At 53.3% G+C, this 26,212-nt stretch overlaps 8 protein-coding genes across 8 annotated transcripts; 3 read left to right on the forward strand and 5 right to left on the reverse strand.

Annotated features, from left to right (window-relative positions):
- Positions 1 to 1,212: 1,212 nt before the first annotated feature.
- On the forward strand, positions 1,213 to 1,886 carry CONPUDRAFT_168802 (uncharacterized protein; the record flags this gene model as incomplete). The annotated part of the gene is made up of 2 exons (XM_007775290.1): positions 1,213 to 1,805; positions 1,846 to 1,886. Exons 1-2 carry the CDS (start codon positions 1,289 to 1,291, stop codon positions 1,884 to 1,886), a joined length of 558 nt encoding a protein of 185 aa, XP_007773480.1. The 5' UTR covers positions 1,213 to 1,288.
- A 450-nt stretch (positions 1,887 to 2,336) lies between these two features.
- Positions 2,337 to 4,465, reverse strand: CONPUDRAFT_139653 (uncharacterized protein). The gene is made up of 2 exons (XM_007775291.1): positions 3,400 to 4,465; positions 2,337 to 3,343 (listed from the first exon to the last, which is right to left on the reverse strand). The coding sequence occupies exons 1-2, from the start codon at positions 4,421 to 4,423 to the stop codon at positions 2,835 to 2,837; spliced, it is 1,533 nt and encodes a 510-aa protein (XP_007773481.1). The 5' UTR covers positions 4,424 to 4,465; the 3' UTR covers positions 2,337 to 2,834.
- A 5,880-nt stretch (positions 4,466 to 10,345) lies between these two features.
- Positions 10,346 to 10,747, reverse strand: CONPUDRAFT_158253 (uncharacterized protein; the record flags this gene model as incomplete). Its single annotated transcript, XM_007775292.1, has 1 exon — positions 10,346 to 10,747. One exon carries the CDS (start codon positions 10,745 to 10,747, stop codon positions 10,346 to 10,348), a length of 402 nt encoding a protein of 133 aa, XP_007773482.1.
- Positions 10,748 to 11,419: 672 nt separating this feature from the next.
- Positions 11,420 to 13,040, reverse strand: CONPUDRAFT_76620 (uncharacterized protein; the record flags this gene model as incomplete). Its single annotated transcript, XM_007775293.1, has 6 exons — positions 11,420 to 11,646; positions 11,705 to 11,926; positions 11,959 to 12,045; positions 12,074 to 12,181; positions 12,583 to 12,650; positions 12,721 to 13,040. The coding sequence occupies 6 exons, from the start codon at positions 13,038 to 13,040 to the stop codon at positions 11,420 to 11,422; spliced, it is 1,032 nt and encodes a 343-aa protein (XP_007773483.1).
- A 1,547-nt stretch (positions 13,041 to 14,587) lies between these two features.
- Positions 14,588 to 15,205, reverse strand: CONPUDRAFT_139654 (uncharacterized protein). Its single transcript, XM_007775294.1, has one exon. It carries the CDS (start codon positions 15,166 to 15,168, stop codon positions 14,905 to 14,907), a length of 264 nt encoding a protein of 87 aa, XP_007773484.1. The 5' UTR covers positions 15,169 to 15,205; the 3' UTR covers positions 14,588 to 14,904.
- Positions 15,206 to 19,174: 3,969 nt separating this feature from the next.
- On the forward strand, positions 19,175 to 20,465 carry CONPUDRAFT_64722 (uncharacterized protein; the record flags this gene model as incomplete). Its single annotated transcript, XM_007775166.1, has 6 exons — positions 19,175 to 19,205; positions 19,266 to 19,339; positions 19,395 to 19,424; positions 19,490 to 19,612; positions 19,681 to 19,899; positions 19,965 to 20,465. The coding sequence occupies 6 exons, from the start codon at positions 19,175 to 19,177 to the stop codon at positions 20,463 to 20,465; spliced, it is 978 nt and encodes a 325-aa protein (XP_007773356.1).
- A 164-nt stretch (positions 20,466 to 20,629) lies between these two features.
- On the reverse strand, positions 20,630 to 22,802 carry CONPUDRAFT_111033 (translation initiation factor eIF-3 subunit D). The gene is made up of 6 exons (XM_007775295.1): positions 22,281 to 22,802; positions 22,109 to 22,224; positions 21,925 to 22,057; positions 21,150 to 21,871; positions 20,859 to 21,051; positions 20,630 to 20,804 (listed from the first exon to the last, which is right to left on the reverse strand). The coding sequence occupies exons 1-6, from the start codon at positions 22,782 to 22,784 to the stop codon at positions 20,706 to 20,708; spliced, it is 1,767 nt and encodes a 588-aa protein (XP_007773485.1). The 5' UTR covers positions 22,785 to 22,802; the 3' UTR covers positions 20,630 to 20,705.
- CONPUDRAFT_111036 (uncharacterized protein) lies at positions 22,785 to 24,393 on the forward strand. The gene is made up of 5 exons (XM_007775296.1): positions 22,785 to 22,905; positions 22,970 to 23,049; positions 23,104 to 23,176; positions 23,229 to 23,485; positions 23,535 to 24,393. The coding sequence occupies exons 1-5, from the start codon at positions 22,901 to 22,903 to the stop codon at positions 24,083 to 24,085; spliced, it is 966 nt and encodes a 321-aa protein (XP_007773486.1). The 5' UTR covers positions 22,785 to 22,900; the 3' UTR covers positions 24,086 to 24,393.
- Positions 24,394 to 26,212: the final 1,819 nt, after the last annotated feature.

Raw genomic sequence — 26,212 nt, forward strand, 5'->3', positions numbered from 1 at the left:
GCCCAAAAAACGCTTTTGAATTCTTCTGGACATAGTAGTCTTGTGTACTCCAAATTCAGAAGCAATCTCAACTTGATTGATATTATGGTAAGCCTCGAAAAACGCGAATTTGAGCGTGAGAATTTTACGGAAGATAGGGGCTGGACCGGGGCTCTGTCAGCATCCCACGCGAGGGTGTTCGCTGGACCGGGGTTCGTTGAGCACCCAGCCGGAGGGGTCGACCGGGGTTCTGAGAGCTCGGCTACGAACACCCTCTGGGGGAATAGTCAGGGGTCCTGAGCGTGCCTTTGACAAGACTCCGTCATGAGAAGAGCGGAGAAGCTTCCTGGAAAGCACGGGCGCGGACTCGTAACTTGCCCTGAGTGCATTCTTCTACGAACGCCCACCTGCCACAGCTAATAGAGACGCAGCTAAGATAGGCTAAGATTACCTTTTCCGACGGACTGGGTTCATCCGTGCTACTGCATGACCTAGCATGACCTCACAGAGCCCCCCTAGATCGTAGACCAAGATAGACGCCGCGACGGTGTGCTTCGTTTGCCTCGAGGCCGGGAATGACAGACGGGTCACTATCGTTGGCCTACAAAAGTAGCTTCGATAGTAAGTTAGGGGCAACGCGTCGAAGCCGAAGCTAGTGACGTTCCGGAAAAGCCGATGCAAATGCGGAGTACAGTCAGGTGAAATAATGAGCAGAACAAGGGTAACAACCTTACTACCTTCGTCGACGTCCCAGCTGCGGGTCGTGCTCGCGGTCAACTCGCTGGTGGTCCGTCCCGTTCGCATCGGGATCAGCGAAACTAATTTCTGGTAAGCGTTCGTGCGCCTGCAGCAAATGGTCCCCGTCGATGCCGTTGGCCACTGGCATGCACTGCCCATCCAACCCTGAGCGATCTCCATGTAAATGACCATCGAACAAGTGCTGAGAGCCGGATAGACGATCGCGAGAGCTCGTCAGTCGTGCACGCATGCACAAGGGATGCATGCCTCTTGCGTGCGCAGCGTGCCTCCAGGTGCCTCCTGCAAAGACTTGGCTCTCTAGATAAGCCCAAGTGTCAAAGTGTCTTCGCGGCCCAATCGCAATTCAAAGTCAAATTTGAGACAGTCTGTCGACGATATCTTGACACAGGCGAACATCTAGCGAGAGAGTCAACTTCTGCGAGCATATGCGTCAATAAAAGCGACCGACCATGAAATTTTCGAAAGAGCCAGCCAGCTCTCTGACGGTCCACTCATATTATCGCCCAAAAAAGGTCAAATCCAGCCCTACCTCGCAATATTGCCCGACGTGATGGGCCCAAACCCCTGCGCGACGGGACGCGGTGCCACCGTTGCCAGTCTGCCAGCCAAGGGTGTGTGGAGAGTTCACCATTCACGCACCCAATCGCACACACTTGCCGCAGGTGCCAGCGCATCAGCCGCGCTCGACCTGCCAGAGCCCGCCCCGGATATGCTCGCCCGGAGGTCCCCAGCGCCCTGGCGCTGTCACCCCGTGTGCCAGCGTAGCCGTCAGCAGGCTGTCAGAGCATGTCGTCTGGTGTCATGGCCAGAGCCACCGAGAGACCCCGAGATCCTTCTTCCCGAGCCCATGCAGGTCTACGCGCCCGAAAAGAAGGAAACGGATCGCTATCGCCCTGTTCTCGTCCCCTGCGCTCGGTGGTTGTACTGCCCCCAGAGCGACAGACTGCGACAGAGCGACATTCGGGAAATCCAATCCAGGCGTGCGTTACTACTGCGTTACTCGTACACTGTTACAGTGCGGCGCAGGCATTCGAGCCTCGAGCTGACCATCGTGTCTTCTTGCCCCGGTCAGTGCCGCTGCCCTCGCTGACAATACAATGGGTCTAGAAGCCACCGCGAGTTGTATGCAGTACAGCGCACCTCAGTAGACGTCAGGGCGGAGACGCGCCCGGTCGTCCGTTGGTCCGTGTCGATCCTTGATATCAAGTGTTGATCCCCCGCCGTCGCTAGACCGTTGCAAAGTTGTTGATATGTTTAACTTTCGAAACAAAGTCAGGCAACTGGGAGTAACAGCGTGGGGCTTTACCAGGGTCGACCTCGCCGGTGTTATTCAGGTAAGGTGCACGGTGTAGGTGTCAAGCATGGTTTGGAGCAACATGCGGTTTCAACCTTGTCTGCGCTTAGAGTGAATGACTTACACTTTTGGTCGTAGTCCGAATGAAAACCCTCGATATTTCACCGTCTTAATGTCAAGCTACAAGTTCCGCGGCTTGCTTCGCAATCACTCAAGACGAGAAGTTTTACAATCCTTCAAATTCCGTTTAAGCACGTACATAGACGTAACTAATAAGTAGATCTATAGCATCACAACAAAAAAGGTGGAATAAGGAGCGCGAATGACTAAGAACTAGTACTAAAAGACCAAAAAGACACAGCAGAAAAGAAAATGCCTGAAGTCTGGGATATATCAAGACACAAAAAGGGGCAAGTAAGGTACAAGTACAACGGGATATCGGTATTTTGTGCGTCGTGGTTGGAGATGATCTGGTCGCCGAGCTTTGAAGTACAATTATGGGGAGGCTGTCGCTCGGTCCAGGGTATCTATAAGGCTGCGGCGAGTGATGATTAATGTATGTACGGGGTTTTGACGCGGCGACGGTGGCGGGTATGCAAGGGGTATGCAGAAGACACAATAAATAAAAACCGCGCGCACCGTGGCGCCCTCGCCGCGTTTTGATTAATAAATAGGCGGCGGGCCACGAACGAGAGCGTCGGCGTGCGCTGTCGATGTCGTGATTATGATAAATAAGCGGGGTAGTTGGTTAACCAAGTCCATGAAGGGGTAAGGAGCGTGTATTCAAAGCTTGAGAGCGGATTTATGACGAGGGGGCCTCAGGAACGGAAATGACATGCTGAGCGGGGGCTGGGCTGGACATCATCTGGGGAGATGAGCCCTGAACCAGTGGCGACCCGACGAGACCCGGCGAATGCATCTGTGGCGAAAGCGACGACATAGCACCTCCCTCGGGAGACAACTCGAACTGGACGCGCTTCTCCAATGGGAGGCTACCGCGGCGGTAGATATCACCCTGGAGCTGAGGGTTTGGCGGGTACATGCCATTCTGGCTGTAAGCGTCGAAACCAAACGCCGGAGCAGTGGCGGCCTTGTGTGGCCGAGGCTGCTGCGACTGGAGAGAAGCAATGTCCGATAGAGGCGCGTTCGGCAACCGAATTCCGCCGTCACGTGGCTGTGCGTCACCAGCCACGGGCGGAGATTGAGATGTCCGCGGAATAGAGAAAGAAGCTGCCGACGGCGAGTTGAAGCCAGAGGATGGTGTCGAGGAGATAGATCCTGGAGTCGCTGGTTGCGAAGAATAGATGGAGACTGAAGAAATGGATTAGCCATCTGCAATGCAGAATAGTAAGTGCGGGGGATCTCACCAGAGTCATCCCAGTCCGAGGAACCACCGTTGCCACTGGAGGCGTTGGAGGAGACGGAGCTACGGCGCGAAAGGCCGAACTCGCGAGGCTCCTTCTTGACCTGAGCAGGCTTCTTCTTCTCCCCTGCAGGGGCACCAGGAACCTTGCTACGACCACCCTTGCCACCAGCGCGGAGCTCATCGAAACGAAGGGGACGAGGGCGCAAGTGGGTGCGCTCATAGAGGCCGCACTTGTTGCACACGATCTTGCCCGGGTTCAGGGTCGAGCGGCGCCACGAGGGCGGCTCAGTGGTGTGGCAGTTGAAGCAGCGGCGGCGGAGATACTGAGTCTCCTTGGAAGCCGCGTCGTCGGTGTGCTGAATTTGGTGCGAACCGGGCTGTACGGGGGCGGGGAGGAAAGAAGGGTGTACCTGCTGGTGGTGGTGGTGGTGGTGGAGGGGGTGGACAGGGTAGCCGAGCTGCGAGGGAACGATGGGAGTAGGATCCTCGAGCTTGATTGCCTGAGGATCCTGCGAGAGCGGATCGGGATCAGCGGAGAGCGGGTCCGAGAAGATGGTGGGGTATTGCTGGTCGTAGAAATGGGACTGCCCGTGGAGCTGCGCCTGCGGATGCTGCTGACCGAGATCGTGGCGAACGTAGGGGAAGGTGGCGCGGCGGACCATACCATGGTCTGTACGCATCTGGTGCTGCTGGTGGGACCATTCGTTGTAGTGGGCCTGGTCGTCGATGTAGTTGACATCGGCGGTTTGGTAGGCGTCGTGCTCGTACAGCTCTTGGAGGAGGGACCCGCGACCAGCGTTGTAGGGAATGGGTGGCTGACCCCAGGGGTCGTTTTGGATCATGGGGGAGTCGTACTGCTCGTCGTATCCGAGGTGAGGGAGGGTATGCTCGATGTGCTTCGCGAAAGGGAGAGGGGGGAGGAGATCGTGGGCGTTCGGGGAGGGGGTGCGGGGGGTGGAGGAGGAGTCAGAGTAGGAGGAAGCAGCGTCTGGGTAGGCGTATGCGTCGTACTGGATGGCGTCCATGGGTAAGTGTTTTCGGACAATGCGACAGCAACAGACTACGCGCTGGCTGAGGAAATTGGACCAGGAGGAGTGCTAAATTATAAGAAAGAAACACTCTGCCCCATATCAGGAAGGCTCTTCCAAATGTAGCTAGCATCCCTTCTTCCCAGATGCAACCTCATCGGCTACTACTTTTGAAATTCCCTAAAGCCTTGTACCACTCCCTTGGGTCGTCGGAACATCCCGCCCAAAACAAGATTCTTCCGGTCCCAGCCAGATCTCCCGATCCTCCGTCCCGCCCTCTTATCGCACGCTCACAACACCACCAAACATTTCCAAGCACAGTGACATAACAGCATGCACCCTCCGTATTACGTCCCTCGCTTCCCACGGCACAGCTTCAGTCCTTGTGGCACCCGACGCACTTCCTCCAGCCAAACAATGCCGAGTTGCCGTACCGCCCGTGCCTAGCACCCCATTCCAAGCACTCCACTCACACGCCTCCGACTCGAGAGCATCCCTCCATCGCACCATGCACCCCGGCAACGTCCTCCGCTTCCGCCTCTCCCAGAGAATGCCCGCCCTCCCCGTCCCCCACTCAGCTGGGTGAGAACACACGCATGGCATGGCCAACGCCCGCCCTCCAGTATCTTCTTTAATTATCCTGGGTCAATGGAGTCCATCTCGGCTCCCATCCTTATCGACTGAATCCAGCCTCGCTCTCGCCTTGCAAGTATTCAAAGGAGTACTCCTCTTCACTGATCATCTGCCTTCAGAGCATACTCCTACCACACCCATGATCGCGGGCCCCACGGCATCGCCCTCATCGTCTTCTCCGTTCCTAAAATCCGGCGTGCACTGCTCTCAGTCTGTTTTTAGTCCTCTCTCTTTTCTGCAGGCGCACTTACCTTCCGCTTGAGTTGCCGGCCAGCTTCGACGGGCGCAAATGTTTTCCCGTAGCTTGGCAAGTTATGAATACATCCTCCTTCCCACTTCAGCTTGAATCTTGTTGGGCGCGAGTCCTCGATGTAGCATCAAGAAACTCAATGTCTCCTTCGTCCACTGCTCCCCCCTGTGTGTGATCCTTCGTGGCTGCGTGGGCGTAGCCAATGCGCCACCATCTCTACATCTTGCTCGGTGTTCCAGCCGTGCTTCTTCGCCTGGCCCAAATCCACAGACCCCTGGCTAGTCTTCAGGGGATGCTGACACTCAGCGCTTATGGTCAGCACCGCCCTGCTCAGCATTCGTTCTCGCTAGGGCGACAGTGCACAAAGCATTTGGGTATCGTTCGCTGTCACCCTCCGTTGTCGTCCCTCGCTACCGTTGCTTATGCTAAAGCAAGGATATCTATTTTGTTGAAATTCTTGTACACTTATGCCATCGAATGACATTGACTTCTCTTAAACCTCTCACAGCATGTTAATAATTTCTCCTGGAAGCTTCCAAATCTCATTGTGACCTCGTACAGCACAACTTTTCGGGTCCGCCGCTCTGAACATCTTGGATTGGACACGGCATTTCTGCAAGAAACCCGCTACGGGCGGAAGGCATGCGTATGACATGCCTGTTACCTCAGTTGAACATTGTTGAAGTGTGCGACTCTCCGTGCGAAGCTTTCCCCACAAGAACTTCCATTCAATGACCCGTGAATATGACCATTGCAATAAGAAGGCAAATGGTAATCCATGTACATGATTCGCACGAAGCCTTCGAACGCCAGCACGAGCACGTCGGACTGTCCGAATGGCGCGGCCCCGAGAACGCGAGAGTCAGGTGTGGCTCTTCCGTTTTGCCGCTAGCACGCGCCTTCAGGGCAAACAACTAGCTATAGCTTATACTGATAGTGGTGGCTCCCGGTCGACGCGCCGCCGCCGTCTCTGCCAAGCAGCAGCCGAACACCCGAGGCGCACAAAGCCAAGACGGATGTGTTACTCTGTTCACAATAACATTAGCCTTTTCGATCCGTGGCATGTAAACTTTTTGCTGCATAGCGTTCCTAACGTTCGTTCATGTCCGACGTCCGATCTCCCTCGACGATTTCTGGCAAACATCTCGAGTCATTAATATTAACTGTAAGCTCACTAGCGTCCTTGGCCTGCATTGAAAAAGCTCAGAAGGCGCGCTCGCGTGGCGTGGGCTGCCGTGAGCTTCCATTCTGTTTAATGGTTTTCAGGCCCGAGGATATGTTATCGACGTCATCGTGTGTGTGGCATACTACATACTCTGTCTACCTGGTGGCTCGAATCCGACAGTGGGGTCGAGGCTGTACCGTAGCTGGACACAACACCATGGCCCCACCGCTGATGACAGAGCTGGAGGCTCATAGGAGCTCGTCCTCCCGAGACTGACCCGAACAACGCGGTCAGGAGATCGTTGTCTCCCCACCGCATCGCCGCCCTTCTCTATGACTCCATTGTCGCGCAGTTTCCTCCGTAGAAGGCTGTCAACTGCCTCGGGAACCGGGTTCCTGCACAGGGCAGACGCAGTCCAAAAGACTGGCTCACGGCCCCAACCCCCTCGCTTATACGTGAACATTATTCTTGTATTCAGCTGTGCTCCTACAGTTAAGTGACAACAACTGGCAAATAGTCATGCAATTACTTCGCAATGGCTTCGAGTGCACCGCAACAAATCGACAGCCACATCATCAACGACAATTTTCGGCGGCGACCATGCCCGGCTCGGGTACCCAATGTACACAATGTCAGCGCACGACATGTCTCTCTCTCACCGAATGTACCCGCCATTTCAGGACATATCGATGACGCTATTGCTTCCCCAGGCCCCAGACCTGCCGCGTGCTGCCCATGCTTTTGTCTTCGTCACCACACGTCCCACCCACTGTGGTCCACTCGCTCAATCTCCGAACCCGATACTCGACTGACCTGGGGACGCGAGATCTACAATCGTGCGGGCCAATAATAAAGCTTGAAGCCTGAAGGAGCCGCGACGACGGGTGTCACACACTGAGTGCGCCGCAGGTTCGGTGCGCGCCCTCCAAGCTCGGCGAGATAACGCGAGGTACCTATAGGGGCGGACGGACACGCGTGAGAGCCCCGCAGTGCGCACGTACCGTCGGTTGTTCGCATTGCACTGGGGGATCTGCACGCGTATGCATGGCCATGGGCGGATGTGCGCGATCGCTTGCGGCTTTCAAAGGGTCGGCCTCGCGAATGTGATGGAGGCCGCGGACTCGATTTACCTCCACGAGATGATGATGGGCATGGCAATGGGCTTGGATGGACAGTTGTACAAGTAAGGTACGTCCCTAGCCCATACTTTGCGCGCTTCAGACGTGCTTTCTCCCTCGAGGTGCCACGCTCCGTGTGCACCTGCGTGCCCGAACGGAAGGCCTGGCGCTCGGGGAGGCCATCGTAAGATACACTGAATTAATGTGTGAATTAGCGCTCTTTGTGTGCGGCGCGCAGCATATCCCATTGGCATGGAACCTGGTGAACCTCCTGCCAGAGTGAGCCGACCGTGCGAGCGTGCTTGTGACGTCCACGTCCACCACAACTGGAAGCGCTTTCATTTCGGTTCAATAATAGTTCGATTTATTAGTACGTGCTTCGATCTGGATCATCTAGGTTGGCGGTGGGGAAGTTGCTTACTCAATGCGTGTTGTGTTGTGTTTTCATTTACACGACCATGGGATGGGTGCAGCTGGACTCATCGACGGTAGGTGTCCGGATGAAATCCCATCACTGCGTCATCCATGCATCGCTTCATCGTCATGGCAAGGCGGGTGAATATGAAAGAGCACTGCTCGAAGCCATTCTCCGAAGGCGTCGTCAATTGCTATGCTAGATTGCCCCCGCATTGGTACCGAATGTGAAGACAGCCAAAATAGAGCCTAAGTTTCAAAACCTGTTTGCCTGCTGGGGTTACAGTCAGCTATTAGCTTCTACTTACAGCTATACAAGCTCCTCGGCGGGGCTCAACCCATTTGGACCCCGCTATACAGTTAACTTATGATAGTACTCACCTTGACAGCTTTAGGCCCAGCCTTCAGCCACGCACCCAGTGGACAGCGAGCACCGTTATCCTGTGGACATGGGTCCAAATTTAACCCAATCGACATCATCTCGGCGACGTCCAAAAGGCGTACACGCGAGAAGGCGTAATCTCAAACCGCCAAAATCTTTTGCTGAGGACCTCGAGCGACGCAGATAAGACCGTGGCCGTGGCGAAGATAGCACATGCACCGGTGCTGCGATGTCCAGGATCAGCCATCAGCTTGAAACGCTGTGTCAACCAACCGCGGCGCGGTTCTTGCCGTGCCACTGACCGCTCGAGAGGGCAGTCGCAGCCCAGTGGCCCAATCGGAGGCAGCCCCCCGGAATCGAAGTCACCGGGAGAAGCACGCCGAAAGGGCAAGAACGCACCAGCGATGCCCCGCAAGCCCCTCTTGCATATTGCATTTCCGTCCCGTTTCCGCACTCAAGCACGCCCGACGAATAGCTCCGTGTCGCGACGGGCGATTCCAACGCAGCTCGTATGTAGAAGACCCGACCAGTGTTGCAAAACGAGCAGTATTGGACGGTATTGAGTTCAGAAAGTCAATAGCAGTCAATCGTACCTGTCACTTCGCCCAGGATATCGCCGGCTGTGGAGGTGGTGGGATGGCTGATGCCAATGCGGCGAAACGGAGATCAATAGAGCTGGGTACCTTCCTGTGCAAATCGGCGAGTTGATTAAACCCCTGCAAAGCTCCTGATAGTAGACGGTCTTCAGCCCAGAGATGACAGCCTGAAACCAACAATGATGACAGCCTCAGTTGTTTACACTCAAGGCGATTGCCCCACCGGCGGCCTGGAGATTTGGGACTAAGGCAGGATAGATCCAGGCAAGTTCCTGAAGCTACAGGTGCCTCCTATTCAATACCTTTTCTTGCATCCTGGGTGCGGCTGGCAAGCTACGCTCCGCTCGAGCACGGAGGTTGAGTCAGACGCCTGAGTAGATTACGCCGAGTAATGTTCGAGCTGGAACATTAATTTAGAGAGCCCGAACCACTGAGGATCGCAGGAGCCTCTGAGGCTGGTGTCTATACAAAGAAATCCTTCGATCACCTACTGTCCAAAGATACGGCTCGCCGAATCCACCGCACTTCTCTATGCGAAGGGTAAACATATCTGCATTCCTAAGTCAGGCCCAGCATACAATCGAGAAACTTGGCCGCTGCCTGCGCTACGGTCGGTGTCTGAGACATTGAACTTAGGCCAGGTACCATGTGCGTCATAGAGGTTGCACGTCTGCGAGCGCTGACGCCCTTGGGGAGAAGAGAAGCCCAAGATGAACGTGTGTACCTGGGCCTCGCCAAAAGCGAAATGGGGGAGAGCACTGGTCTGCACCAATACTATCTCGAAACATAGTCATCGCGCGATCGGTACAATAGAGCTATTCTTACCAATCGGAAAGTAGCGAGGCGTGGGCCAACGAACTGGCCAGTCTACCAGATGGAGGTCAAGTGAGTCCGGTGAGCAGCATGGTCACCGCTTGCACTGGAGAATCTATGACGGGGGAGATTTGCAGATTACTGGGACCGTGCATCTACCTCATTTTCGAGGCTTGTGTCTACGGAACCGAGTACCCAGCGGCCGTGTGCGTGTGCATACGATGAACACTTTGTCGTCTTGTCTATCTTGAACCGGGTTTGATTCGTAGCCGTGATACGCAATGATACTCCTAATCGCGGAGCACTAATTTCTACGAGGTCGGAAGAGCGAGAGACACATTCCAGAATAGCACGCTGACAGCATGTACCCAGACTCTCGTGCTTCTGTTTCTGCTTCTTTGCGGACTTCCGAGGCAAGGGGTATGGGGTGGATCCAGCCATTTGAACTCGTTAGAGTCACGATGAATGACCAAGACACCTGACGCACCTGTATGTCCCTGAATACGTCAAGGATACGTTCTCCGAGTCGGTGGTGGCCGTGCCCACTTCTAGTGCACGTCGGGGAGCCCAAGTTGGTCTTCTGGCGCTCCGATGGAGTCCGCAGCGTCGTCAGTACACGATAGAATAGGCGTGAACAGGTCCGTGGTTCGCGGTCGGCCCTTCCTCTCTGTCCCTGGCCACTCTTCCAACTTGGGGTTCAATTGCGTATGCGTGCTTCTCGGCTGAGCGTCTGTGGCATGCTGGGGCGTAAGTTTAGTCGTCAAGCTTCCTGGCCTCGGAAGAGCCCGTAGACCGGCCGTGGGGTGGGTGCCCGAGCGAATGTCACGGTGAAGAGTTAATTTTACGGAACGTGTTTGAGCTGCGGGTGAGGTTTGTCCGTGCATGGTCCGAACTTCTCGGTTCCCTCCGCTCAACGCACGCGATGACGAGACGCGCGACGCGACATGCATCGTGGCTCCAAGATCGAGAACGCGTCTATGCCAAAACGCGTTCGATTTCTCGACCTCCACTTGGAAAACGGCGCTCAATCCTGCATCATGGACAGCGACCCTGCATTTTTCACTTCCTCGACGTTTCACCTTTTCTACCTAAATGGCTAAGCCGAACATTCATCCGGTCCTACCTAACAGCGTGAACACACGAAACCCGTGTGTTCACTTACGAATGACAGCTCATACAGCAAGTATCTTCCCCAAACCTCCCGCATATACTCATCTTGTGCATTTACTGTGGCGTTTAATGGCAACGCATCGTTGTTAGCTTTGAATCCCCGAGGACGTCAAAAGGTTAGGTCTGAAACGCGGTTAGACAACCCATGCACTACCACAGTTAAGGCACCATGCACACACAAAAATACGTACTACCGGCGGTGTTAATTCTCAGCCGTTCGATCGAGTGGTCACGGTCCTCTGGCGCGTTTACGGCACTGACAAGGGGGAAGCCCACGGATGGGCCACAATGACGGTACCCTGACGCACATGCGCGCTACTTTCGTGCAGATGCCGCTCAACTTGAAGTGGGCGAGACGCGTCTCTTCGTTTGTCCTGTCACCCACGCACACACGATGTACAAACGATGCTATTTCTGCCTGCTTAGCGCTCAGTCTTTAATGGTACTCACGCTTATCTGCGCCTCTCGTAATCTCGCTTAACCTCTACCTCACCCTCCTCATTCGTCCGAAAGGGATGGAGCGCCCGAAGACTACACCCAAGATGAAGATACAACTCTCCGCTAGCACGCTCATCCAATGTGGTGTCATAAGAAATACAGGCACATTGTTTTTGGCGGCTCATCGCACCGGGATCGGAGAGCGGTAAACTCGTACCATTCTTTTGCCTGCTGCTTCTATCTGGTTCAATGGTCGAACTAAGTAAAGTCTAATTGTATTTCACGCGCTTGAACGAAACCTTTTTCCTCGTCATGCTTCTTTGTTCTAGCAGGCGCGGCGGCGTCGCTTCTTCTCCCGACCCGCTCATGCTGCGCACAGTAGGCCACATGCTTGCCGACAGGACCGCCGCAACGAACCCCGAATATTCCTTGCCTCTCTGAGCGCAGTGCAATCCTGAGGAAGCCCGCATTTGCAAAGTCGCACTCGGGCTCCCACCCTATCAGAGGCAGGTCGCGGCGTCCTGCGCACGGACAGGCACATCTCCACACGGACCTTGAGCATCTCTTGCCCCGTCTTGGCTGTAGCTTTCCTCCTGCCTTTTCGCGCTGCTAGCACCTGTCTCTCTTTTCTCAGAACGGCCTACTGGCGGGAAAGTATTTAGGCGCACACCCGCTCAGGGCAACCTGCAGCGGTCCGAAGAGAGGCGCTACCTCAGGCGCAAAGACGAGACACCGACATTTGCTCCGAGGAACACCGTCATCTCCCCATTCGCCACCTATTCAGACGGGTCAGATGCTCGCTTGTTGGCGTTGTTTGGCCATATGGGCAAGACAATAGGTTCCGACCATGGTGACGACGCGACGCACTGCCCGCGCCTCCAGCTGAGCCTGTTACATTCTCGACCTACTGTATACCACAGACTCGGTGGGAGATGAAAGCGTGGAATAGGTGCTCTGAAACGTTGCGTTGCAAGATTACGGAGTGCGAATCCAGGATCTTCGGGTGCGGATTCAAAGCATAGCATCGTTGCTAATCCTAGCTTCGCAGAGATCTAAAATACAGTACATCTGGTTCGAGGCGAAGAGCTACTCGGTGATGCGACGAGCTTCTTACTGTAAAGTTCTGTGCATAGGAAAGGTGTGCAGTGCCGTATATGTCCCTATCAACCCTACTTACCCCAAGGCACCAGGCAGCAAGGTGGGTCGAGCTTATGCTCCTCACTGTACAGATGCATCTCACCCATACTGTAGATATGATACGTTTGTGTAGCGTGGGCGTAACAAGATCCACCAGCACCATGGAAGCTGCACTGACATGGAAGCACCTTCGACGATTTGAGCCACACCAAACGATCGACGGATATCGGGGATAGCCCAATATTTTCCCGGACGTTTGTGGTTCATTTCGTTCGCCATACACGTACTGGCGGGAGCGGCGCATAGCCTGGCGAGAAGTACGCCGGGTGCATAAAATGCAGCGGATGTGCGGAGCGCGCGACTGGCGATCGAGATAGGCTCGCGAGTCGTAGATTCACAACAGTCAGACCCGGTGTCTCGGAGCTCTTGTGCGCAAGAGTGGCTCCATTTCTTTTCGAGCAAGCTTGGACACGGAGCGTGGCTCGCACCCACGCCCATTATCATGCCCGAGAGGCCCAGACAGGGCGCACTGTTGGGGTGACTCCCCGTCGGGAGGTGGCGTTCAAGTTGCCTTTTGTTCCTTGCTGAGCAATTCGGCTTGCCATTGACAAGAGGCGCCCGAGAACTCAGTCCCAGTTTTGCAAGAATGGTGGCGCTGTCAACTTGGTTCGTTAACACTAGGTTCGTCCACCCCAGAATTGTGGTTTAGACGGACGCACTGCTTGAGAAAAAATAATCACGGCTTATTCCTCAAGTGCTCACTGCTGAAACGCATTCCGCTGCCTTACATCGCGCAGTAACTCGGTGATTATTGTCTGGCCAAATCGCAGGCGCTGGTGGGGACTTGGTGGGGCTCATCGGTGGGTAATCGATGATCCCACGTGGCGGCCACCGAGACAGTCAAAGAGACATTCAAGCATCTGCATTGAAGTCGGAGCACTGGCAAGTGGCAACGCAGCGGTCAGGCAACGGGACCAACGTTTTTACACACACACGAATAGAGTGTTTGTGGGGAGCTTATTGGAGATCGAGGGACGTCGACATGTTTCCTTGCCACCCTGCTCAGCTCATGCCTTGCTATGTACCTCTTTTCCTGGCTGCACTGAGCCACCGGCATTCCGTGCACAAAATTACGCGCAGTGAGCATGTGGGTCGAGCCAGGTCCCAGTATCCAATCGCCAGTGGTAACGCCATTGAGAGACTCGTAGGCAATAGAAGCCCCCATAGGCCCTCATAGACTCTCCATCGACGCTACTTTTGACAGGTAAGATTGACACACTCGCAGTCACAACGTGCACTGCAAAGTGCAAAGCCGCAATTATTACGTGCGGGGTGCACATGGGGAGACGCTGGTAGACGTGGGTTCCTTCCGAATCATTACCGCCTTCGATCACCATCGCATACGTCATCTTCCTGCGCGGCGCACCCGCCGTCGGCTTGCACCATAACAGCTAATAGCTGACATGTTTGCTCACAAGAACGGCACGCCGACCATGCGCGCCTGCGGGCGGATCCTGTATACCCCTGGCGCGCTCTTGCAGTCTCCGGGCAGAAAAAGAAAACAATCGCCGGAGGGGCGTCACACGCTCCTGAAACATAGCAATTGAGCTCCCAAACCAGATGAGGATCGAGTGAGAGGCCGGAGTCACATTGGCAAATAGAATGCGACAACAATGCCGAGGATCTTGGCCACGCAGACGTCCTTGTATCATTTGCCTTCAGCTATAAATCGTCCAAATGCTAGCTAGAAAGTACATATGGTTATGAGACTACAGATATTAAGCCTCAGGGTACCGTTTACACGGTCGCATTGGAAGAGGTCAAACTAGGACACTCCAGGGCTAAAAGGTAGGAAAACGGCATAAAGCGCTTCGGCTATCTTCAAGCGCCCACCTTGGGGTGCTGCGAGATGATCGCACTGCGGTATACAAGAAGTGTGATTGAGGTTTTGGTCCGCCGGTGGACGCGTGGTGACGCCAAAGAAAACGAAGAGCAACGTGTTAGGCAACAGTAAGGACAGTTTAGTAACATCATATGAAGTTAGCCGGCGGGTCATCGAGGCTGTCCTTCTTGATGAGAATCGAGGCTGGAGGTGGAATGGGAGTAGACGAGTCAACATTGGACACTTCTTTGCTGAAAGAAGAGAGGGGGGGTGGCCAAAGGCGAGTTTCAGTGGGAGAAGACTTGCAGGATCCTCATAACGGTAGCCACAGCTTCAGTGCTCCTGCGGTCCTGCGCAGATCTTCTCCCTTCCAAGCTTTCCGTCCTGGATTGGTAGGTTTGAAACCTTTCTTATTGCATTCGCCGCAAAGCCAACACCCGGAACGGGTTTAGTGAGATAGAGCCTAGGAAGGTGGAACCATCACCTGCCGTAGGTCGTACTCGAGGAGACCGAGTTTGCGCGTAAGCAGCTGGTTGACGCGTTGAGTAAACACGATCTTCTTTTCTGAAAGGCCGGCAATATGGTTTGCTGTATCTTACGGATATCTCCAATCGGCAGTAGCGGAGAAGGCTTGCCTTTGGTCGCATCAGCCTCAATCCTCAACGAGTGTGATGGTCTCTTTCGTGACCTCTTGTTGCATGTCTGCAGGAGAGGGTTGGCAGCGCTAACCTGGCCTGGCGACATAGACGCGATCGAGCTCACCTTGAACACGTCGATCCTTCGTGTACATCTCCTGCAAGATGAACCGTTCTTCACTGGGAACATTATCTATGCCTAACCTGTCTCTGTGGCTGTTTCAAAACCTACCTCCGATCAAACCTAACTCCTTCAACTTACCGGTGATATACTCGGGTATAATGTTTGCAGCTTTCTCCAGAACCTAAACAGATGGCGTACCTGTGGTCAAAACAGAGTTCGTCGTAACTCTGTTCAGTCTGTAGCACACAAATCTCCTCCTGGGTTGTGAGTCGAACGCGGTCAGTGTGGTTGCTGCTGTTCTTTCAAGAGAGTCGATAGCATTGAGATCTTGAGAACCTGTTTTAGGTATTCGACCTCCGTTTCCATCTTCGACAAGCCTGTTGAAACTCCGATCCCGCTCCGCTCGGGGCCCCTGTTGTGGCCCAAGTCTTCACCTCGGCCTCTAACATAAAAGACACTTCGTATAAGCCTCACAAATATCCTGTTTCCAGCGTTTTCATAATACTACTAGACTGCAACCTGCTTCACATCTCCAACAGCCAAGCCCCACTCGCATCTCTAACGCCTCTCGAGTCTTGTCGTCAAATCTGTTCATACTGCTCCCTCATTGGCAACCTTCCGTGGCACCTCTTCTTATCAGGCTGAGCCCTAACTGAAGACGAGAGAGCAGCAGAAACGGAAGCGCTACTCCGCGCGAGCCCATCGGATGCCACCTGCGTTCTCGTCTCACTTGGCGAGCGCTGGTATCTTTGATTTCTCACCGAGGTAAATTTAGACCCAGGGGCATCTTCCCACTGGCAGAAGCTGGGCTCCGAGTTAGACCGGTACCAAGGACAATGTTACGTTAGAAGAAGGCCGTGTAGGTATTCTAGTTTCCAGCTTCTTGTGTTTATTTTCCAGGTCACTTGCGACAGATTGCAGACGCAACAATTTAGCAGTCAGCATTTTGCATTCTGGGCCTTACGGCGTCGTGGCACTACTTCGTGGAATGTTAATAACATACTATGCGCGGTCTCATGGCGCATCGCTATCGCCGTGCACATCTCCGCCGTTCTGTGTTTTGCTTCTGGGGCTTCAACGCCACATCCGGCGGGCGTCTGCACTGCAACGTATGCCTCTATCCCATCTTGATTCATGTCTGAGCCACTGTCTTGTAATTAAAGGATCTCTTATCTGTGGGTTACGCTGAACACCGCCATTTACAAAGTCACACTCTTCGAGGCTCATCTGCTTCCGCCCGTGGTTTCGCCTTCGGAAAGCCAATCTGTGGGGCCTTCTCTTCTCGCCATCATCGCATAGGCGTAAATATAACTCGGACATTGCCTTGACTACAGGAACACTTGACGCGACCATGGTGTGAACGTTATCGAGCTATGATTTCAGTGGGTCCTGATTTAATTATGGATGACGTCTGTCTGCAGGGTCCACGGAGTAATCGGATCCGGTAGAACCGTCTTAGGCTCTTTGAGAGTTTCCGGCATCATGACAGACACTACGCTTACCTTGCAATATATATGCCATACTCTCAACAAACAAAAGGCTCTACCTATACGCGTCGTACTGACAGGTTAATCGGCTGGTTCTCAACCTGTAGCGATCATCAAAGCACTGCTGCACTCGACTGTACAGATTTAGGAAGGCATCGACCTGGTGTACTGGAAAGAAGGTTCTACACAGGTTTGGTAGAACGTAAATATCTCCCAAACCAACGGTGAGTGCATAGCTATGAATGTCACGAGTTTCTGTATGCTGATCTCCGTGCTAACGTGCTCCAAACACCAACTACTCCGCAATCAAAAGGTGTGGATCATGGGTCTCATGGGAGCGCCTCTCACCCGACTACTATCTAGGTCGCCATCCACGGTTATCTCTTACTGTAACTGGTCCACATCTCTAAACCTTCATCGAAAAGCAATACCAACAAAACAGCCACTTAGATCAGAGGGAACGCCGATGTTCATAGCATGAGCTCACAGCCGGACTGATATGCAGAGCACATAGATTGGCCTGAGCTGGCTATTTCCATAGTCTTGTGACGCGTACATGGACCAAACTGCCACGCCATTTTACTTATCCGTGTGAGCCTGTGATCGCACGAACAAGTGCTTCGTAGTGTTTATGGGGGCAATAGAGTAGTAATATCTGCTTATCGGGTAGGATCTAGTACAGTGAAGAGCTAGCATGCAAGTAACCCATAGAGCTACGCCCTATCCTACTTGCCACACCAGTATTAGAATTACCATTCATTATAGCATGAGAGTCTTTCTCGCGCGAAGCTGCGAGGCTATGACAGAAGGTGTTCGAGGCAGTCATGAGATTTCATGTCCGGCCAGGAACGCGGGCCGCCAGGCCGCACTGGTCATCCCACAACTTGTTCTCATGTTCTTCTCGTCTGCTCGGTTGCGACACGACAGTGTGTATGGAAGAGAACGGACCGCCAATGTACAGACGAATCCAAGTTTGGCCTTCTGCGCTGGTGGAACGTAGGCGTCTGTTGTGATATTTTCCGTCTTGTACGAGAACGTGCTGGTGGCTCTCGGTAACTAGCGTAGGATCTAGCTGTAGCTTCGCGAAATTAGGATCCGTGTTTGTCGACTCGTAGTTGCGCACCACAACCTTTCCAGGAACTGTCCCATCCGCACCATATAGCATCGTGCCTTGTTACGATCTTACATATGAACGCGACGCACATATGTGCTGAGAGGGTTACCCTGACCACAAACGGTGCATCGCTCGCAAGCCGGGCCTCTCTCGCACCATAGCATAGGTGTTGTGCAAGCTACAGGTCTTGACAAAGATGGGGTATAGATCTCGAAGTCTGTGCGTCCCATGCAAAAACTAAGAAGATACGTGGGAAAGCCGCGCATGAAGTACGGAGAGATCCAGGCCCGAGCCAAAAATGATCGAGAAACAAACCACATCTCGGCAGCCAAGTAACATGGCCTCGTTTCCGAGGGCATGATGGTAATGCGAGTGTCGCAACGCCAAATGTCATATTTAGACATCGACTTCCATGTTCACGCTGACTAGCGTACTCAGGATGCTTAGGAAAGCTCCAGGAAGTAGCACGTTGAGCCGCCGGTGACGATAGAGCGCTCGAAGAAGACATCCTAAGCCATTAGACAATGTTGACTTCGCGAAAAGAATGTGCTCGCATGAGAATGAAGGCGTCATGTATGTTAGCCCGCCATACGAGTGTACAAAGCCGCTGTGAACATGGGCGAAGCCTTAGATAGGTCGTATAGTGTCCAGATCCATGGGACCAGGAGCAGAAGAGCGTGTATTACACCGCGGGTTTTGTCGGATTGTATCTCTTAGCCCGGCCAATAGTCAGTTGAGATTCACCCCAGAAAGTGTTCAAGCTAAGCCTCGGTCCGTTCGAAGCGGACCATGTCGCGCAGTCAAGCTTCAAGAGCTTTCAAGAGCTGGTACTATGAACGGGCTACGCCTGAGAGCAGTGTAAGAATCTGTCTATGTTGAGAGTTATGAAACGTAGGCCAGCAGTTTTTCACATCTGAGGACATGAATGTGCTACACCCACTCACCCGTTTTACATCTGAATCTCACAACTACCGCATCCGAGACATCACCGGCTTTGGACGTTCAAGTTGAATGTGTTGCCGGCCGACGGCGACGGAAGAAAGACGGTGATGTGCAGCTCCTGGGAGCCATACCTTGACCATTCTCGCGAGACTTACGTCAATCAACTTCCAAAAGACGATTGCTGTGGAGAGACCGAAACCTTGAGTCACCGAGGGTTTGATAACGAAGAGAAACAAAGTAAACCAAAAGTAAACAGCCAATAAACAGCTTCAACGATGTTTTCACGATGGCCAGAGCACAGCCACCGCAACGTCACCGGCACTCGACGCGTCTTCCGGCGTCACGTCCACACTCTCCGAACTTCCAAGGCGTCATCAGGCTAAGCCATTCCAGCCGGTCTACAGACGTCCGCCTTCGGTCCTGCTATTCTCTTTTAGACGAACGGCTCATGTCCTTCGAGAATGCTCCTGTCACCAAAGGTACCTACTTGTCCTTTCAGTCAGGATGCTCGTGGTAAACTCAAGAAACCTGTGTCCTAGGGCTGATGATGGCATGGGCCTTTACCTCCCTTGTCGGTGGTGTCTTTGATGTGAAGCATTACCTTAATGTTCAAGTGCGTGTACGCTCTGAACCGTCTCTTATGTCACGGAACTCATGGAGGTTCCTAGCTTGTACCGCATATATCGCGCCACCACCAGGTATGCCGCAGCTTCGACTGGACCCTGAAGAACGTAGGTAACTAATCGTGTTCTTTCCTATCTAGTACTGGCGGCTGGTAGCGCAGAATGCAGCGTTTGCAAATTCCAGCGACCTCCTCGTGGCTGAGTTCCTGTTGTTCAATGCTGGCATCCACGTAGAACGGATGTTTGGCACTTGCAAGTTCGCGGTGAGAGGGATTGTGTCCGTCAGTGCGAAAGTTGTACTGATGATAGGGCTATCTCCCACAATCTGCAGTCCTTTGCTGTGGTGACTATGCTCATGTCGACGCTCATGGAATTCCTTGGCCTCTTGATCTTCCACCATGTCGGCCTCAACTTCATCCCGGGAGGACCCATACCCTTAATCTTTGCAATAATATACCAATGGTTCAGACTCGTACCCTCAGCGTATGAATTCAGGATATTCGGCGTAGCCCTCAGCAATAAGATATATACTTACGTCCTCGTGGCCCAGGTAAACCAGCCGGCTGTCGACCCACACGCATACAATAACTCACTGAAGATCCCCTCTCACCCTAGATCGCTTTCGGCAATCTACCAGGCTCATTAGCTGCCAGCCTCGTCGGCCTGGTCGCAGGCGTCATCTACCGTTCCGACATGGTCAACCTTAAGCACTGGCGCGTGTCACCCGCCGTCGCGCGGTTTTCTAGGAAATTCATCCTCCCTCTCCTCGGATCGATGCGTCCGCCGCGGCGCCTCACCCGTGCTGTCCCCGCCGCGCGTGTATCTCCTCAGTCGACGGACAGCTCGTTCGTAAATGAAGAAGTCATCACGACAGCTAGGCCTGCGCCGCCGCCCACGACCCGCAATCGAGGCTCAGGAGAAGGTTCTGTCGTTCGAGGATGGGTCAATGAGCTGACAGGGCGAGGCGATAACGCCGCGGCCGAGACGCATGTGCCCAACGAGAGCGAGATTTCACAGTTGACAAGCATGTTCCCAGACATTCAACGAGATGTCATCGTCGCGGCCCTGCAAAGGAGGTGCGGCTTTCTCCATGTGTATCTTTCGACAGTTGACTGATTGTAAGAACTCAACATCTGTTTGTACCTATGGATGCAGCCCAAACGTCGAGCTTGCTGTGGAGATGTTACTAAGGTCATCCGGATAGCTTTGCCTTACACCGCCGAAGCTCATCCTGCGCACAATGAGCGCACTTGCGAAGTATCAACACACTATTGTACACCGGAGTGTCTTGATGGCTGTATTGCAATGATCAGGGCATATCTCTCAAATTTCACTATTGTTTGTTACTCCATCATGTCAAGCTGCCGACTCAGGTTCATCTCCCTCGAATGCTTCCCCTTCATCGTCCTCGGTCGTGAAGGCGGTCATAGGGACCGCGTACAGGCGGATCACGGACTAGAAACAAGATCAGCACTCGTAGCAGATCTTAATTTGTCTAGTTAATCTCACCTTGTTGGGATCCTTCACCAATACATACTTGCCTTCAGGCATCTTCATACAGAGATCGGTGACAGTGCGAACAATACCCCATCCGTTTGCGAAGGACACATTCAGTTGGGCAGCGAAGTCGGTCGGGCGCAACGAAGCAGTGCTGAGGATCACATGTCTCGAGTTGTCCCTAGGGTTAACTCGAGAGATATAACTGGAAGATATGTCAATACATAACGGTATCGGTGGAGAGAAGCGCATAGCGTGCAAATGCAACATGCGTTAAGCGACGCGTCACGAGAAAACACTTACCCCAGTTTCATGAGCTCAGCCCCTGCCAGCACACTCTGCACCGTCCACTTGGCGAGCTTGCAGCTATTGTTCTTCATCTCCGTAGCAACGACAGCTCCTCTTTGTGAATCAAGCTTGGAACGCCAGTCTGGCGCTCCGCCTGCACCTTGTGCACGCGAATCGAACTCATTAAGCGCACGAATCGTAATCAGGCCGTGGCCATCTTGGGGATTTCCTGGGCCCGGAACGTAGGCATCGACCTCAGTTCGAACGCAAAGCTTAATGTCTTCGTCTTCTGTAATGCCGAGATCGAACACACGATAACGATAACCGCAAGAAGCAAGTGGTTCTGTTTCCCCGGGACCATGGAAGGGGTTTGGATGAGCGAAGTCGACCGGTGGCGGGGCAGAGCTCTCGACCACCGACTGGAAACCAAAGTTCTGACTGATGTATGTCGCCTCAAGTGACAAGTCAGTAGCAGAGTTAATCGAGGGCGTATCAGGAGCAGTCTGCTTGTCTTGAGGGTTGTTGGGGTTGGAAGGTGTGGGGTCTTGAGGTGGGTCGGCCGCATTCTCGTTAACCGTGACATGGTCGAACATACCACCGTCGCGCTTATCGAGGAACAAGTTGTCCCCCTCGCGAATAATGACGATGTCCCAAGGGTAGACTGATCTTGGGGCAGTCATCAGCACACTGAGGATAACATCAGTGGTGTACACCTTTGCGGTGTTTTTGGCAGCGAGCTGAAGAGATATGGTCAGTACACTGGTTTTCAGCTTCCATCCTCCCTTCGTACCTGCTGGATGACAGGGTCATCAGAGGTCGTCGTGTTGTACTTGAGGCGATCGAAGCTCTGCAACGGCTTCTCGGTCTTGGTCGTTATCCGGTCGTAGGACTTGTCGTACGGGAAAATACGCCCGTAGTTACCACTGCAATCGCGTTAATGTACCAAATTGCAACATTCGTTTAGATAGGCTTACAGATCCTCGGGTTCGTCAACGTCAAGACGAAGCTTAGCCAAGCGATGGAACTCGATCTCTTCAAGCATCTGCCATGACGGCGAGATCGCCACCGACGACTCACGAGTGCGGTTATTCTGCAAAGTTCAAGATCAGCCTTCGAGTAGATCAGATTGACACCCGTAGATCATACCTTCTCCCAGTCCCTCATGCCTCTCCTTCCGCCCCTCTGGCCACCGCTCCTGGGTGCAGTATTGTAGCCACCGCGCGATCCACCCCTGGAAGTACCACGGCTAGCAAACGAACTATTACCGCGCGCAGATCCTCTGCCTCTCGCGAAACCACCCCCACGACGGGGTGGTGCGGCCTTGTTGTCGACGACAGAGAAGCTCGACTCGTCCTCGATGTGGAAATACGAGAAAGCGCTCGCGGTGCCGCTCCCGAAGGCCTGCGCGCCGTCCCTGCGACCACGGCCGGCGCCGCCGCGAGTGTTTGTGGCCGCGAGAGGACCGGTGTTGGTCTGTCTGCCGTCGCTGGTAAGATCATTCCAGTCGGCGAATCTGCCAAGCTTGTCGGATTTGGAGTAGGGAGCATAAGGAATGTCTTTGAACTTGAGCTGCTCTGGGACGTTAGAAGACGACGGACCCCAGCCGCCGTCAGGGTTGTCGTGAATTTTGGGGAGGGAGAAGGAGGCCATGGTGTATGCAGGGGTGACCGGTGACCGTTGTGTGCTAGATAATCGCGGCGAGATTTTTGAGTTTAGCGGCGCATCAGTCCGTGGGAACCCAGACTCGCTGTCCCTCATTGTCAACCATGAAGTAGGTATGATCGTTAAACACACAACTCGTTCACATAAGCCAACTTATCGCCTTTTAACTCCAGTGTTGTACGCGAAATAAATAGAATAAATGAACAGGAGCTGAAACTGGGTGTAAGTGGCTCATGGCACGACGAGTACAAAGGTACGCATTGTTGTAGCTGTCTCCCCGAGCACCACTAATTTAGCACCTCCCAAGACTCTGCATACATCTATGTTGGCGGTCTTCACTTTGACTTGACAGAGGGAGACGTCATCACCATATTCTCTCAGTAAGCAATCCCATTTCCCCAACTAAACGTTCATCTGAACATGGTATTGAAGATATGGCGAGGTCATGGATGTGAACCTGCCTCGCGACAAACACACCGGAAAGACGAAAGGTTTCGGCTTTTTGATGTACGAAGATCAGCGTTCCACAATTTTAGCTGTGGACAATCTTAACGGCGCCAACGTTCTGGACAAGACGCTTCGTGTGGACCACGTCAAGGATTACAAGCAACCTAAGGAGAAAGGCGATGATGGAGAATGGCATGAACGAGATGAGCAGAGCATGAACGCGAAACCTGAGATAACCATGGGTGAGTATCCACGTTCCATCCTATCGTATTCAAAGCTAATAATTTTTAGAAGATGGCCCTGCTTCAGACTCTGACGCGTCTTCCACACACTCCATCGATCCAGAGGATCCCATGCGAGACTTCCTCATCGCCCAACGACGAGAAGAGAAGGCGAAGAAGGCGAAGAAGACAAAGTCTAAAGACAAGCACAAGGACGAAACACCAGAGGAGCGTCGGGCACGTAAGGAGCGCAAGCGCGAAAAGAAGGCCAGGAAGGAGAAGAACAAGTCTCAGGGCATCAAGGGCGTAGAGGACCTCCTCAAGTCGCTTGGGTCTGGTCCATTTGGCGACCACGACCGTACCCGGTCCCCCGACAGCGACGGACGTAGAGGCGGCCGCGACAGGTCTCCACGCCCTCGGTCGCGAAGTCGGCCACCGCCCTCTGGGAGGAGCGCGCGTTCTCGAAGCCGGACACCCGTTGGCCGCCATGCCGATAAACGCATGCGAAGTCCCACCTCGGAACGCTCTAGAGACCGCGAGTATTCTGGGCGACGCTACAACCGTGAGGAGCCACGACGCGGCGGTTCTGACTACGACTACCACAAGACCAGGAGAGATTAAACCTCGACTGCTAGTTCATCCTGCGGATTTGTTGTTTGACTTGTTGGTACCGTGTTCCGCTCCTTCAAATAATTGTCCCGACACTACGATGCCGAAGAAGCATGATCTATTCTTTATAGTTGACCCGCGACACTTGTCCGGATGGAGTCTTTTCTCAACATAATACAGACGCCTCCTTTTGCGAGGCTATCACAGCTTTTCACTTGATGCCCGAAACTACATAAATCCATCCTGACAGGTGTGGGAGGTCAACTTCTTCGACTTCATTGCTTGCCTCCAAGGTACTTACCAGAAGACCCTAGAGCAATTAACAGACACCTATCCAACACTCACGAGCGCTCGATGACGCGGTCATCGTGGAAGACGTTTCATGGCAAATGCCCAATGCGCTGCAAGTAGCGACACACGATACAAGCGTGGAGTATTCACATGCCACGCCCTGATCGAGAGAGCGAGCCGCCTTCTTTCCTTTCGTCATATAAATGAGCTAAATCGACAGGAAGAATTCTTCGCGGCGGATCGCGAGCTGTTCTGAGGCACGAGGGACAAAGCTAACCGAGCGGTGAGAAGGTGTGCGGGGGCGAGGAGGCGACAGAAGCCCCATGTGGATCTGGAGACATCTGGGGACTCGAGCAGACTGCCTATCAGCGGTGCAAAATTAGCAACATTCACTTCCCGTATGTTGACGGGCCCGTTCCTGTGGGTGAAGGAACAAGCGCGCGACCCAGGACGCCGGCGTGGTGCGCCCAACGTACAGACGTTGGCCGAACGAGGAAGGCCAGGTCCACCAGAGTTCGTCAGGTTCTCGAGTACGCGCGGACGTGTGAACGCGTTAACAAACAGGCGCGCAACCCTGCATCTTTCCAGTTCCTTTCGAGATGCGTTAATCTCTGCAAGTACATCCGATCGGACCCGGTGCGGGCGGACGGTTCAGACTGCCCGCAGGAATGTCATGCAGTGTTTTCTCTCGGATCGAAAGTTTCTCACAGTCGGTGCATCATGAGGAGAAAGCTTATCTTGTGCTCCTGACAATGCCGATGAACGCATTGTCGTCAGGGCGCCGGGACGGAAGTATTCGAGGATATGTACTCAGGCTTTCTTTTTCCTCTTAGGGTTTAGTTAGGACAGGGCCCCGGAAGCTCCCCTCAAGGTTGGTCCGCTATAGTATATTTTGATTACCATATATGGTAAGGAGGTTTGTCCGGCACAATAGTATATTTTACGCTGGAGGGGCTGATGTTTGTCCGACATAGTATATTTTTGACCCGTGAGAACAGATATGTTTGTCCGACATAGTATATTTCTTGGCCCCTGATGGGTCGATGTTTGTCCGGTATAGTATATTTCCCATATGAGTAAAAGTTGCTGGTTGTCGATCTGCAATGCCGAAAGACACTGCAAGCCACATCGAGTTGTAGGACAGTGCCATAGCAAATGTGATGGTTGTCTACTTGTACCTCAGGCCCTGCTCAGAAAGGAGTTTGCGTTCGAGAGTTTGGGCGAGCGCGACAAGAGTGCGATCTTGCTTAACCTGCTTCGGCAGGTGCTCTAAACCTCTCCCCAAGGTAAAGCACGGCGAGTAGTTGTAGTTGTAAAGCGCATATTACTTGTACATTGTTTCACACTGCCTCGAAATTCTCCGATAATGATCTTAGCAAGATAAGCTAGCACACATCAAATTTTCGTGGACACATTAATATTGGCTCTGGAATCTGGGTAGCCTTACTTTCCTATAGCTTGAATGTTCATATGTACGTGCATGCCTCCACTGCAATATACCATCTTGGACCTGAGGCATTATTAGTGACAATCATAGTTGTCTCTCTCTCAGAGTCGACACCAAGTCAACACCTCCAGTTAGTACTATATGGTGGGATAAGTATTCTAATATAGCCAGTGCTCGTCCGGCAGCTTCCAGAGCCTTTGTTCTCAGGTACTATATTGATACGGTCATGCATGAAGAGCTGCAGTTTACCTTACCATAATCTTCCTGATACCCTTGTATGTTGGTCCGCCATAATATATTTTCGTGAGAACTTGTGCATATGTTGGTCCGACATAGTATACTATCCCACGACATAGGGGCTATGTTTGTCCGGAATAGTATAATATCGTGGGAATTCATAG

Source organism: Coniophora puteana (genome assembly GCF_000271625.1).
Source record: "Coniophora puteana RWD-64-598 SS2 unplaced genomic scaffold CONPUscaffold_14, whole genome shotgun sequence".
Lineage (NCBI taxonomy): Eukaryota > Fungi > Basidiomycota > Agaricomycetes > Boletales > Coniophoraceae > Coniophora > Coniophora puteana.

Coding starts and splice junctions, on each gene's coding strand:
- CONPUDRAFT_111036 (XM_007775296.1), top strand. Junction 23,050..23,103: donor ATGGCACGACGAGTACAAAG/GTACGCATTGTT, acceptor GCACCTCCCAAG/ACTCTGCATACATCTATGTT. Junction 23,486..23,534: donor GAAACCTGAGATAACCATGG/GTGAGTATCCAC, acceptor AATAATTTTTAG/AAGATGGCCCTGCTTCAGAC.
- CONPUDRAFT_111033 (XM_007775295.1), bottom strand. CDS start 22,784: ATGGCCTCCTTCTCCCTCCCCAAAATTCACGACAACCCTGACGGCGGC. Junction 21,872..21,924: donor ATGACCCTGTCATCCAGCAG/GTACGAAGGGAG, acceptor ATATCTCTTCAG/CTCGCTGCCAAAAACACCGC. Junction 20,805..20,858: donor TGGTGAAGGATCCCAACAAG/GTGAGATTAACT, acceptor TCTTGTTTCTAG/TCCGTGATCCGCCTGTACGC.
- CONPUDRAFT_139654 (XM_007775294.1), bottom strand. CDS start 15,168: ATGTCGCCAGGCCAGGTTAGCGCTGCCAACCCTCTCCTGCAGACATGC.
- CONPUDRAFT_139653 (XM_007775291.1), bottom strand. CDS start 4,423: ATGGACGCCATCCAGTACGACGCATACGCCTACCCAGACGCTGCTTCC. Junction 3,344..3,399: donor CTCGGACTGGGATGACTCTG/GTGAGATCCCCC, acceptor CCATTTCTTCAG/TCTCCATCTATTCTTCGCAA.